Genomic DNA, 13,760 nt, shown 5'->3' on the forward strand with positions numbered 1-13,760 from the left:
CAGCCTGGCCCAGCCCTGGCCATCGCAGATATTTGGGGAGTGAAGCAGTGGATGGAAGACCTGTTTCTCTGTGCCACTCTGCCTGTCAAATACATAGCAATAAATCTTACACAACAGAAAAAGACAACAAGGACGACTACAAAGAAGAAGGAAGTAGACAAGTCCCGTGATGGCAGCTTATCCACAGCGGTGGTGGCCTGGGGAGGGGAGTGAACACTAAGGCACTGATTTCTACCCAGGCAAATAAGACGAGGAAGCTGAAGGTATTTAGGTACCACAGACACTAATAGCGGGTTTTCTAATAGATAGAAGCAATTTGACACAGTTTCTTCCCTCACTGAGCACTTCAACTCTGGACACCAAGACTCCACTCTGACTTTACTCTCTGATTCCCAGTGCTGTTACTCACAGACCACAGTGCTGACACCCTTGTCCCCGAGTTCCTTACGCTTCCCCTCAGTGACTCTTCCTCTGCTTCATGCCCCTTCATAGTCCCTAGAACACACCCTGAACTCTGTCACAGCTGCAGACATCCTCACCTCCTAACTCATCCATTCAGACATCCTTGCTCTTATCAGAGACTCCTAATTTTGCCACAGAGCTCTCAACCTAACAATTCTGTCAACTCTGATCCAATGATCCTATTTCTTCCCCTGTCAGCCCTCTTATCCTCATCCTCTTTATTTTTCTGTTTAAGATTTATTTATTTGAAAGGCAGAGAGAGAGCGAGAGCGAGAGAGAATGAATGAATGAATCAATCTTCCAGCCACTGGTTCGTTCCCCTCAGAAGCCACACAGCCAGATCTGGGCCAGGACGAAGTCAGGAGTCAGGAACTCCATCCTGGTCTCTTACATGGGTGGCAGAGGCTCTAGTCTCAGACCAAATGCATTAGCAGGAAGCCGGATCAGAAGTGGAGCAAGCGGAGCACTAGGGACTTCAGCCAGCACTCAAGTTTGGGATGCCAGAGTCTCAAGTGGTGGCTTAACATGCTACACACAATGCTAGACCCCTCAGTCTCCTCATTCAAAATCTAAGAACCGTCACTGTCACTACTCTGTCAACCCTCTGCAAACCTACAGTCGAGGGGCCCATCGTTCACGTGTGCCATATCTGGACCTGAGGATGCCCCTAGGTAGGTGTTCATTCAAACATTCTTCTAGTAAACAGGCAACATATTAGTTAGGTGCCAAGTTTGGTGCGGTTGTTGGTAAAACAGACCTAGGAACTGCTTGCATGGAGTTTGTGACTACCAAGCTGACAGGAGGAAACACCTAAGTGAAATACACATCAACCTGTCAAAATAAGCTCAGGAACTTCTCTCAGGCTCAGCAGCACCTGCCACTGTTCTCTCCCCTCTCTCCAGCAGCCCACTCTGCTGTCTGCCACCCTCCCACTTTTTTAATAAAGATTTTTATTTATTTATTTGACAGGTAGAGTTACAGACAGTGAGAGAGAGAGAGAGAGAGAGAGACAGACAGACATAAAGAGAGGTCTTCCTTCCATTGGTTCACTCTCCAAATGGCCACAATAGCTGGAGCTGTGCCAATCTGAAGCCAGGAGCCAGGTGCTTCTTACTGGTCTCCCATGTGGATGCAGGGGCCCAAGCACTTGGGCCATCTTCTACTGCTATCCCAGGCCACAGCAGAGAGCTGGACTGGAAGAGGAGCAACCAGGACTGGAACTGATGCCCATATGGGATGTCAGCACCACAGCCGGAGGATTAACCTAGTGCGCCACTGCGGTGGCCCCTGCATTTGTTTTTAATCATTTGTTTTCACTCTGTTTGGAAGCCAGACACACACACACACACCACACACACACCACACACACCTGCTGGTTCACTCCTGTGCCAAAGCCAGGAGCTGGGAACTCAATCTGGGTTCCCGCCTGGGTGGCAGGAACCCCAGTATTTGAATTATCACCTATTGCCTTTAAGGGTGTGCATTAGCAGGAGTCTTGAATTTGAAGTGGAGCCAGGGCTCACACCCGGGCACTTGAGTAGGGGATGTGAGCGTTCCAACTGCTGAACCAAATGCTGTCCTATCTGTGGGATTTATTAGAAGAATTGATGCAAGATACACTGAAGCCTTACCTGCCAGACATAATTTTCTTAAATGTATCCTGAAAATTTTCATGTTCAGACCATCAGTTACAAAGAGCTTTCAAATTGGCTTATATTTTTATAGCATTATCACAAAAGATTTCTCTATAACTTATAATAGTTTCTATACTGGAATTAAAGAGATTCAGAGCACTACAGAGTAGCAATAATGTAACTGTTTGAACCAGGAACTAAACTCAAACCCAAGGTCATGAAAGTAGAGAAGCACAAGGTTATCTTAATAGCATTTTGCTTCCTTGGACCCAAAATTCATTTTACCTGCAGAAATGCAGTGGCCTAACTAGGCCTCCATCAAATGACTAAACCAAAATTTCTCATGAACGGTACACTTCTCCTTCATTTAAATAGTGGTCTGCCTCTCACTAAGCATGGCTCACTGAAGTCACTCACATGAGTTTCTGTGGGGGAAATTAAAGAAAGTTTCTACCTAAAAAAAAACACAGGGGTCAGCACTGTGTCAGCAGTGCCAGCATCCCATATGGGCGGTTTGTGTCCTGGATGCTCCTCTTCCAATCCAGCTCTCTGCTATGGCCTGGGAAAGCAGTACAAGATGGCTCAAGTGCTTGGGCCCTTGCACCCACATGGGAGACCTGGAAGAAGCTCCTGGCTCCTGGCTTTGGATTGGCACAGCTCCGACTGTTGCGGCATCCCAATATGGGCACCGTTCTAGTCCCAGCTGCCCCACTTCCGATCCAGCTCTCTGCTGTGGCCTGGGAAAGCAATGGAGGATGGCCCAAGTGCTTGGGCCCCTGCACCCACATGGGAGACCTGGAAGAACTCCTGGCTTCGGACCAGTGTATCTCTGGCCGTTGCAGTCAACTGAGGAGTGAACCAGCAGATGGAAGATCTCTCTCTCTCTCTCTGCCTCTCCTTCTCTCTTTCAAATAAATAAATCTTAAAAAAAAAATGTATAAATGGTGACAAGATTCCTAGGTTGGTCTTAACAGCATTTATGAAAGATTATAAAATACTCTCTAATTCTAACTTAAATTAATAGACAGCAATCCTATTAATGTACTAGCCAATAATCATTTAAATGTAAGATAAATGCTATTATTTAAGTAAAATAGGTATGATCTGAGGGAGAGCACTACAGACCCTGAAGGGCACTTCATGGCACTTTCACAGGAACTGAACGCCCTGAATCTACACTTCATACCTTTACTTTATTAGAAGACACAAATGTATTACTACTATTATTAGCTTTGAACTGAGGCCTTTCTCATAAAGGGAAAAGTGAAATGAGCCAGGGAGAAGTAGACGTAAGACAGCAAAGGAAAGGAGGCAAGAACTGCTGAGAGCGACTGCCTAAGAGAAGGGACGGGGGAGACAGGAGAGGAGTAAAGGACAGCTCAGTGTAAAGGTGCAAAGACAGCACTCGAGATGGTGTAAACTAAACGAAGTAGAAAAACAGGAGACAGAAAAAGACTAAGACTTACACTCACACGTACACACAATCAAAGGGAAAGAAGAAGGAAGCTGTTAGGAAACATTGAGTCAGGCAGGTCTTCAGCAAGCTCCCAGGTGGAAATTCTGGCCAATGATAGCTTGCTGACTTTCTAGAATGACCGACATTAGGCTGGATTTGTGGGACCTTTGATGCCAACATCCTATATGAGCGCCGGGTTCATGTCCTGGCTACTCCACTTCCAATCCGGTTTCCTACTAGTGGTCTGGAAAAGCAGACAAAGATGGCCAAGCACTTGGGCCTCTTCTACTTGTGTAGGAGATCCAGCAGAAGCTCATGGCTTCTGGCTTCAGCCTGGCCCAGCCCTTGCCATTACGGCCATCTGGGAGTGCACCAGGAAGTGGAGGGCTGATCTCTCTATGGTTCTCTAAGTCTGACTTACAAATAAATAATAAACCGAAAAAAAAAAAATAGAAGACAGGAAAGGCGTAGACTCCACGACATAGACAACATATTTAATAGATATGCACTTACAGTAGCTTTAGACATACTTCTATAATAAAAGCAAACATCTGACAGAGAAGTATGCTTTTAATGCCCTTGAGCCCAATACCCATAGATAACTATAGTCTATTATTTTAGCATTCATACTTGAAATTCACGTGGACAAAATCAGAGTTACACTACACGAAGTTAAGCATTTTCCTGGGTGTTGCTTCAAAGATGGTTTTAAACCAAGAGTAATGGATACAAAACCTTTTCCCAGTAAGATGCACTGTACTTTAAATATTTCATTATCAACTGAGTCATTTAAGTTGCTTCCAATTTCTGAGTACTATAAATAATATTGAAATTCACATTCTTATACACTAATTTTAATGCACACTTCTTAGGTAATTTTTTATTTAAACAACATTTTTCAAAGGACATAGAATCTTTATTGATCAAAAATACTGCTAGCCTGGCTATATCACAATACCTTTGCCAATACTGTTTAATATGCTAATTTGAAAAATCATATTATCTCACTGCTTAAACGTGCATTTTTTGGGGTTAGATATAAAATTTTTTGCATCCTATACTTACTGGCCCTTTTTTGTCTTTTAATTAAAAATGACTCTATATTATTCTTTTTATGTTCTCCTGTTTTTAAAGATCACTCATCTTTATTTTACCCTAGTAGAAAGTCTGTGTTCTCAATGACTGGTCTCAGAATAGCTGAGCACAGGTGTAATGGCTAAAAACAGAAAGCAGTCTTTCAGACACTTCTTGGCATAAAACAAAATCCTCACGGGCTGGGATTATTCGGGGTTCTGGACGAGGATTTCCAAGGGCCTTATGTGCACCTTCTTCACATCTCTGAGCTTTGTAAAGGCTGCTTTCAACATACAAACACTCCTTCTTGTAAAATCTGCTCTTTATACACTCTCTTCCAAACTAAGGTGCTGACTCACGCCTCACTAAACAACAGTGAAACGGAGCCACTCACGCCTGGGTAGTGTTTTATGTATGCGCCTCTTCTCTCCTAACTAGCAAAGATGTCATAAAACCTTCCTAACGTCCAGCAGGACGGCACATGTCCTGAGGGTTTAAAAATACTGATCATAACAAATATGTAGAGCTCACTTAATCCCGATTTCGTTTTCTAGTAGAAGAAACACTGATTCGGATAAACTAAATGTCACTCCCATGGCCAAAGAGAAAGAGGACCAGAATGTGGTTTCCTGGTTACCAGTCCACTGACCAGTGACATACTCCCTGTTCTACACACACCCAGCAACACTGCTATGCATCTAGGAAATGTTTCTTTTTCTGAATGAAAATGATTAACGTCTGAACATTTTTAAATAAACTGAAACATTAAGATTCAGTTACTATTCTTTCCATAACACTCTCTGAAAAAAATCATGCAAATATTTTTATATGACAGTTGATTAAATTTTATACTTTCACTTTGGAAGCATCCACAGCAGTTTTATACATCCATTTGTATTAATGAATTTTCCCATTCATCTTATCTCCGGGCACAAATGACCTTTAGCCATTTCAAGAATTCATAGCTAACTTCAAAGCATCAAGATGTGCCACCACAGGGGCTGATGTAGCAAAGGGGGTGGGGCCACAGCTTATATCAGCCCCCACATCAGAAGCAATTCGAGTCCTCACTGCTTTGCTTCTGATCCAGCTCCCTGCCAATGTGCTTGGGAAAGCAAAAAAGAAGATGGTCCAAGAACCTGGGTCCCTGATACCCCTATGGAGACCCAGTTGGAGTCTCAGGCTCCTGGCTTCGGCCTGGCCCATCCTTAGTCACTGTGGCCATCTGGGGAGTGAACTGACAGATGGAAAATCTCTAGCTGTCTCTCCCTCCCTGTCATTCTGCCTTTCAAATAAATAAGCCTTTAAAAAAAAAAAAAAAAAAGATTTCACCATCACTTAGGATATTTAAGCCAAACATAAAATTCCAAAAGATAAGTCCCAAGTGTCCGAAGCAGTAATGACAGTGAAAGAGTAGGTCCATAACTTCCCAAGGTACTATATTTTCTTCTTTCCAAAGAGGATTTCAGATAGCTATGTCATTATTTTGAAAAACAAAAACAAAAATCTCACTTATTCACAGTTGTTAGTTGTTTTTAAAGGATAATCATCTAACTTGGAAAACCCCCTAAAACTACATTTGGAAAGTATCTCACAGACAAGCGTGTCAAATTGGATTGAGCGTTTGGAAAAATATCTTAAAGAACATCCAGAATATAAACAATGATGCCCATGAAGAGATAGTATTATAACACACTTTAGTTTTTCTTTATTTTGGCTCACTTGGACTCTTATAATCCTCCAGTGATATGGATCATTTAGAACTAAAAAACACACATACATATATACAGACGAGACCAAACAAAAACTGTATATACATAAAGTGTTTACAATTCCAAGATCTAAGCATCAAAGACATTTGTCTGAATGTGCTTACTTTAATATGGCTCAGGAATAACAGTATACCTGCCCAGATTCAACAGGGGCAAAGTTTAAAACTATCAGGTCAGGTTTAGTTTATTTCCCTGGTCCTTCTGTGGAATTTTACATCCATACACCTCAAAGAGGAAACTTTGACCCTTCTAAGCAGGCCTCTACCTCTCAAAATGCTAAAAACCATCTCACCAGTAATGACATTGTTGCTGACCTGAGAACGGGTCACCCCACACAACTGATCAAAGCTCTCGTATGCAGTCTTCCTTTGGAGGAAACAAGGAAAGCGTATGCAGATATTTCAACTAGATCTACTTCCCCAAGAGCTGATGGTCACGTGTGGACATCACCGGTTCTGACCACACACAGAAAGGCAAAGCTAAATTATCATTGTCTCAACCCATTTCGCGCTACTTTGTGTCATTACAGAAGGAATGCCTACATTTAGATATTGTTCCTTACAAAGACAGGATGAAGCCATCGCATCACTGGGGAAAGAGGTCAAGACAAGGTTCAAGAAACAGCTGCCTTTCTGCGCGATGAGCACGTGCACGTCTCTAGAGTCACTGTTCACTGTAACAAGTCTATTGTTTTCCTAGGCTAGGAATGTGGGGACGAAAACTACCGCTAGCAGGGCAGCTCCTGGGCTTTGGGTAAATAGATAGTAATCAAATATACCTGAATGAATATATTTGGTTTTATCATTCTGTAATACCACTCAACACATAAAAGTTCAAAATAGCTGGATAGGAGGAAGACGTGGCCTTAAGAAACAGATCAGCTGGGGCTGGGGAACCATAAAATCTGCCAACAGCCCTCCAAATGCATGAAACTTAGATTCTGTTGCCAGGGGAGGAGCTAGGAAAAGGGCGGCTGCCCCACCACGCAGGTGTTTGAGGCAGACTTATTCAGGGCTCTCTGCAAAAGGCTCCACCCACACCCCCAGTCTGTTTCACCATCCCTAACTCTAAACTCGGGGCCCCTGTGGCAATGATGAAATTTCTGATTCAATTATCCACAAAATATTTTCTCAAGTACCAGGTTTAGAAAACCTCAAGGAAATTACCAGTTTATTCTTCCAAATGAGCACTAAGAGCTCCCCAGCCATTACAGATGCATTGTAGGGTTTTTATAGCATAAAACTCTACAGCACAGAAAGTAGCTAGATGTTGGGGAAGATGTTGCTGCTTTTAGTTGGAACTTGGTGACTATTCCAACTTTTCTGCACACTGACTCCACACAGCAATGTGGGGGCGTGGGATCAAGGCCTAGAGCTCAGAATGTTTCCTTTAAAATGAAACAAACAATAACCCTTTGCTGGGAGTAGGGGGTATAAGGGGTGGCCTAACTCCAGCTCTGAAGGCAGCCTAAGGCAGTGGCAAGATGTTTTTTTAACTTTGGCAACCCTGAAAATGAGGCTTGCTCAGACCGTCTGAACACACAGTGTACGCCAATATTATTTTACTATTCTCACTTAAAGTCGGTCACAAGTTTGTAATATTTTAAAGCTATGTATAGACTGAAGTGAAAAGGTTGGATTAATTAAATCATCACCATTCTATAATTAATACATTTGAAAGTATCAATTTTCAATTGGATGTTACCTTTGTAGCACGGGACATTAAAATCCCCCCATTCTCACAGAGTACCTTAACAGGGACAACAGGTAACAAGATCACCAGGTAAGGCAGAAGGAAGATGAAGGCGTGGAAGAAGTACCACTTCGTACAGCCCCACTGAGGCTCTGCGGTTTAGAGGCTTTATATAAAGATTCCGGGTGGAGACGAAGGAAAAGGACCATTTCGTTGCTACATACCCAGAGCTGTACCCAGAACAAACACAAATTAAAATCTACAGAGGATTTTTAAATGACAAAACTAAAATAGATTCTACATAGATTCGTGCCAACAAACCCAGATTTAAGACTGTTCATTATTTTACTGCTCACAACCAGAAAGGGCCGTGGGCCTTAACGTTGGTTTAATTTGACACTAAAAGAAATCTAGAGATTGTCACTGTGATTATGTGAAAAGGAAAATGTGAATGTCTTCCATGACACCAAGGAAGTGCCCCCCAAAGTCACAGAACATAGCTAAGTCACTGTTTCTGGAGTTAATTACCCACGAGATGCTGGGTTTCTTCTCATAGATAAAACCAGCCACGTACCTATAGATGGAGACTTGAAAGGGTATTTATCAGGAAGATCCACTCTAACTTTCCACACTCCGCCTTCATACGGTGCTGAAATAAAAGCCAACATGTTAAACACCAGAACTGAGTCCAAATCAGAAAATAAACCTCAGTGTAAGTTAAACATTAACCCTCACCTCCTCAGATAACCTTTCAAATTGGCTCCTTCAAGAGCCAGGGACCTATTACAACCCAAAAGTACCCTACATTCAGATTAAGATATTTTTGCTTAAAAGGCATGGAGTTAGAAGATAAGCCAAGGTTCATTCTCTCTCCCAAATTTACTTGTTTAGTGTTAAACACTATTGTCCCTTTCTCTTCTATCTAAAAAAAAAAAAAGAAAGAAAGAAAGAAACAAACCTTCATTTTCATTTCCAAATGAAAATAAAAAACATTTCCCAGAAACCACCCATAAACCAAACCAGAATCCACAATTCATGTCTAATAGTATCACATAAAGATGTTTAAAAGTCGACTGTAAAAAGTCAATGTTTAGAGACAACTGTAGCAGAGGAACACATACCAATACGTGTACTTACTTCCTTGTGGTCCATAAAACTTCACTACAAACTCATTGAGTCCTCCCAGGATCGTAACCTCGTGTTTACTCTCAATGCTAAGGTGAACAGTGAAGGAAATTACACAGGCTTTACAACACCTGGAAGAAAACTGATGACATCCCATCCCCCAAGATACACCATTTAAAAGGTAGCCAAAATTGACAGTTATCAAACATAAAATATATAGTAATTCCATAGTTTAAGATACGACAAGTACTCTTAAGAGTGAGTAAACTTTGGATTCAGAGGGGCTAGGGCTCAAATTCAAGGACTGCCACATACTGGGTTTGAGAGTCTAGAAGAAATAACATACATTCATTCCCCAAGTCTTCGTGCTTTCTCTGCAAACTGGGGACCACCACTTCCTAGAATTCCGAGAAATAAATGGGCTAACTATGTAAAATCTGTAAGACTACATTTTACCTACAGGGACATGAAAAGCGGGAACTTACTTGTAGCTGCTCTCCTCCATACTCTCCTTCCCAACCTACCCCCAACTGAGCCTTTAACATAAATCCAATCCAGTGTTCCCTGTATCTAAGCTCAAATACCTCACCAGACACTGATTCGCTTCAACTGGAGTGCTGCGCTCCCACATGATGAACCTGCCAGGCCCTCACAACGCTCTCCTCTGCTGTACTATTCAGACTAGTTAGTGATGCACCTGTGCTGTAAGCAGTACTGCCAAATGCAAACGACCACCCCAAGTTCTTCTGAAAAAACCTAATGCTCTTTTGTGGCACTTCCCATGTGCCTCTAGGCTGTGCTACACTCCAGAGCTCTAAGCAAAGAGGGGTACTACTTCTGTGTGGTCTTCCTCAAAAGCCCGCCTGCCCTCAAGACTCCCTTCCCTTAGAAAGTACTAAGATTCACAAGTACTAGTACCTTAGAAAGCACTAAGATTCAATTACAGAAACCAAATCTATCCTTTTCAGAAGAGAGGGTTACCGGCCTAAGATCTGTTCTATATTTCTGCTTATGGTACCACCAAATAATAACTATTGACAGGATTTTTAATTTGAGATGCAGTGAGAGACAGAGAGCCGCCAATCTATTGGCTCATTCCCCAAGTGGCCCACAATGAAGGGCGCAGAAGTGGGAGCCAGAAACACATCCCAGGTCTTCCTCGTGGATGGCAGCAACTCAAGGACTTAAAGTCACTACTGCTGTCCCCCAGGGTCTGCACTGGCAGCCAGCTGCAATCAGGAGCCAGAGCAAGGGCATCGAATCTAAGCACTTGGATGAGGGAGCAGGTGTCCTAATCACTGAGCTACACACAGCTCCTACCGAAAGGAGTTTTAGATGGTAGGGGCTTTGGAGGTCTTAAAACTCAAACATTAGAAACAAAAAGCACATCTTTTTCAATCAGGAATGCAAATTACATTTTAATTGCATGTACTTTTATATAGAACAGAAAAACAAATTTAAAAAAAATTTTTTAAAGATTTCTTTATTTAGAAGTCAGAGTTGCAGAGACAAAGGGAGAGAGAGAGTTATCTTCTTTGAACTACTAGTTCACTCCCCACATGGCCACAAGGATCAGGGCTGAGCCAGGCAGGAGCCAGGAGATGGGACTTCCACATGGGTGGCAAGGGCCCAAATACTCGGGCCATCTGCTGTTGCTTTTATCAGGATCAGAAGTGGAGCAGCCAGAACACGAACTGGTGCCTGTATGGGATCTCAGTGTCGCAGGCGGAGGCTCTACCTGCCCCACCACAATGCCGGCACCATTTAAGAAATTTTAAAATGATCTCTTGGGCCCATGCTGTGGTGTGGCGGGTAAAGCTACCACCTGCAACGCTGGCATCCCATATGGGCATGTCCCAACTGTTCCACTTTCCATCCAGCTCCCTGCTAATGTGCCTGGGAAAGCAGCAGGGGATGGCCCAAGGCCCTGCACCCATGTGGGAGACTGCGAAGCAGCTCCTTGTTTCAGTCTGACCCAGCCCTGACCATTGCGGCCATTTGGGGAGTGAACCAACGGACAGAAAATTACTCTTACTCTCTAATTCTGCCTTTCCAAAAAATAATCTTTTAAAAAATGTCTTTTAAATAGAGGAAAAAAATCATTCTTAAAGCTTTGAAACTGGACATTTTATTCTCTCTAAATCTGTTCCCTGCAGGCCACAAAAAACACTACATGAGGCTAGATACATTTTTGGCAAAGTCCTTGCTCAATAGCCTTGAGTGGTATCCACAAATAAGATAATTTAGTGCAGGCTAATTTGAGCGCATTCTTTTCTAAATGAAAATTATCTACTTTAATTATCTACTTTAATAACAAGTGCAATAAAAGGACCCAAGTAGTATTCACATAGGAAATTTTTTACTTGGTCAAATCTCTCTCTCTCTCTCTCACACACACACACACACACACACTTACTAAACTCTCCCTGATCCATCCAACAGCGACCCTCCCACCTCCTGCAAAATGTTCCCAAGTTAATGCTAATGTAACTTAAAAAAAACTATGCCATGCTTAACTTTTTAAAAAAGCCTTCTTATGTGAGTGGGGGGGGGGGGGAAGGTCAAATCCAGTTGTAATAAACAAAATTAAATACAAACAATAAAACTGTTGAAAGCAGACTTTTCTGTAGAGGAGGCTTTCCTTAGAATGACTGCAAGCCAGAAACCATGAAGGAAAAGACTAGCAAGTGTAGGTACACACACATTTAACACATCCATCTTGTAAAACATAAAGGGCAAAATTAGGCAAAAACTACAGTAAATGTCAAAAAATGTGAATTTTAAGGAGTTATTACAAAGCAATTAGGAAAATAATACAAACAGCCCAACAAAGTCTAACCAGCCAAGAAGACTGACACACACTATTTCAATCTCTCTGATCTTAAAAAACAAAAGACTTTCCTCTGTCTCTGTCTCTCACTGTCTGTAACTCTAACTCTCAAATAAAATAAAATATTTTTTTAAAAAAGACAATTGAAATAGACAAAATTAAATAATAAAGGCAGAGTTACAGAAAAAGAAAGAGACAGGTCTTCCATCAGATCTGCTGGTTCACTCCCCAAATAGCTGCAAAGGCCAGGACAAAGCCATCTGGGTTTCCCATGTAGGTGGAGGGGCCAAGCACTCAGGCGCATTAGCAGGGATCTGTATTGGAAGTGGAGCTGCTGGGATCAGAACCAGTGCCCATAAGGGATGCTGGCATCACAGGTGGCAGCCTAACCAGCCATGCCACAGTGCTGACTCCTATAGATGTCTGTTTTACCCTTTACTTGATGTGATAAACTAAGTTTCTTCTGGGATTTAGTCTACACTTAGGTCTACTTTACCAAGAAGATTCTTGGGGCTTGTGTTGTGGTACAGCAGGAATGCCCCACTTGTGACACCTGCTTCCCAGATAGGAATGCCTGGTTCTAGTTCCAGCTACTGGACTTTTGACCCAGCTTCCTGCCAATGTACCTGGGAATTAGTGGATGATGACCCAAGTACTGTGGTCTTTGGCTCCTGGGTTGGTCTGGCCCAGCCCTGGCTAACGTGGGCCTTTGGGGAGTGAACCAGAGGATGGAAAATCTCTCCTCTGTCTCTCCCTCTCTGTCACTCTGCCTTTCAAATAAATGTTTAAAAAGAAGAGAAGGTTCTCCTTTCCTAAATCCTATTAGCAATGAGATCAGAAATCAATGTTCCTCTTTCGCCATGATCCCTGGTACAACCCACTGGCCAGATACAAAGGGTGTGTCTTTAATTACACAACACACCACAAATTAAAGGGTTCAGATAGTCCATTTCATATGAAAAGCTAAAAGCAAACTGAATGAAACTTTTAAAACTTCCACCAAGTTGGTAAGATGAGAAGCTGTGCTAAATTTATGCTGCCTTGGCATGGTAGAGACACAAAGTCAGATGGGAAAAAAGCATTTAGGTTTAGTCAAAAGAAAAACACTGCATTAAAAATAAGCCATTCCATCACCACTGAATGAATGACTTGCCACAAGAACATATAAAATTACTTGACTGCTACGACCACGGGTATTTATGGTGGAGGCCACGAGTTTCTTCCCCTCCCTGCTGCAAAGCCAAGGGCAAGGCAGGTTAAAATGACAGAACTCTGCGAAGCACTGGCCAGGCTGGTAGACTGGTGGGAACTCACTCACAGGGTCCTTTACTGTCTGTTTCAAAGCTTAAAAACATAAAACATCTTTTATAAACTGTTCTCCTGAAGTTTTGTTAAAGAATTCCATATGTCATCACATCTTCCTCCAAGTTATTCACAAAATACTGTGTTTTTTTTTTTTTAAATATACTTAGCACTTTACCAGTAAGGAGTACCACTATTTTTGGGAAAATAATGATTAACATCCCTAGGAACCCACGTCCATTCCACTTTTAAAATGCCAGCCACCCACCACTTTATTTTCCCTGAATGGCATCACAATTACACAATCTAATATTTAAAGAGAAATGCCAAACTGTCAAGGGATAATTGACACTCTTGGTAAATGTGTCTGTCGGATTTTAGAAGTGATCTTTCTATGGCTGTGAAATTTTCAA

At 42.3% G+C, this 13,760-nt stretch overlaps 1 protein-coding gene across 3 annotated transcripts in view; it reads right to left on the reverse strand.

Annotated features, from left to right (window-relative positions):
- Positions 1-13,760, reverse strand: part of UBE2H (ubiquitin conjugating enzyme E2 H) — a 110,744-nt gene that overhangs the window by 35,859 nt on the left and 61,125 nt on the right. For all 3 annotated transcript variants that reach the window (XM_008258202.5, XM_008258200.5, XM_089328582.1), the window contains exons 2-3: positions 9,228-9,304; positions 8,665-8,739 (exon numbers count right to left, since the gene is read on the reverse strand). In XM_008258202.5, the coding sequence (XP_008256424.1) occupies positions 8,665-8,739; positions 9,228-9,304 (152 nt within the window). The remainder of the gene's footprint in view (positions 1-8,664; positions 8,740-9,227; positions 9,305-13,760) is intronic.

Source organism: Oryctolagus cuniculus, chromosome 3 (genome assembly GCF_051225735.1).
Source record: "Oryctolagus cuniculus isolate XC-2025 breed Fujian yellow rabbit chromosome 3, ASM5122573v1, whole genome shotgun sequence".
NCBI lineage: Eukaryota > Metazoa > Chordata > Mammalia > Lagomorpha > Leporidae > Oryctolagus > Oryctolagus cuniculus.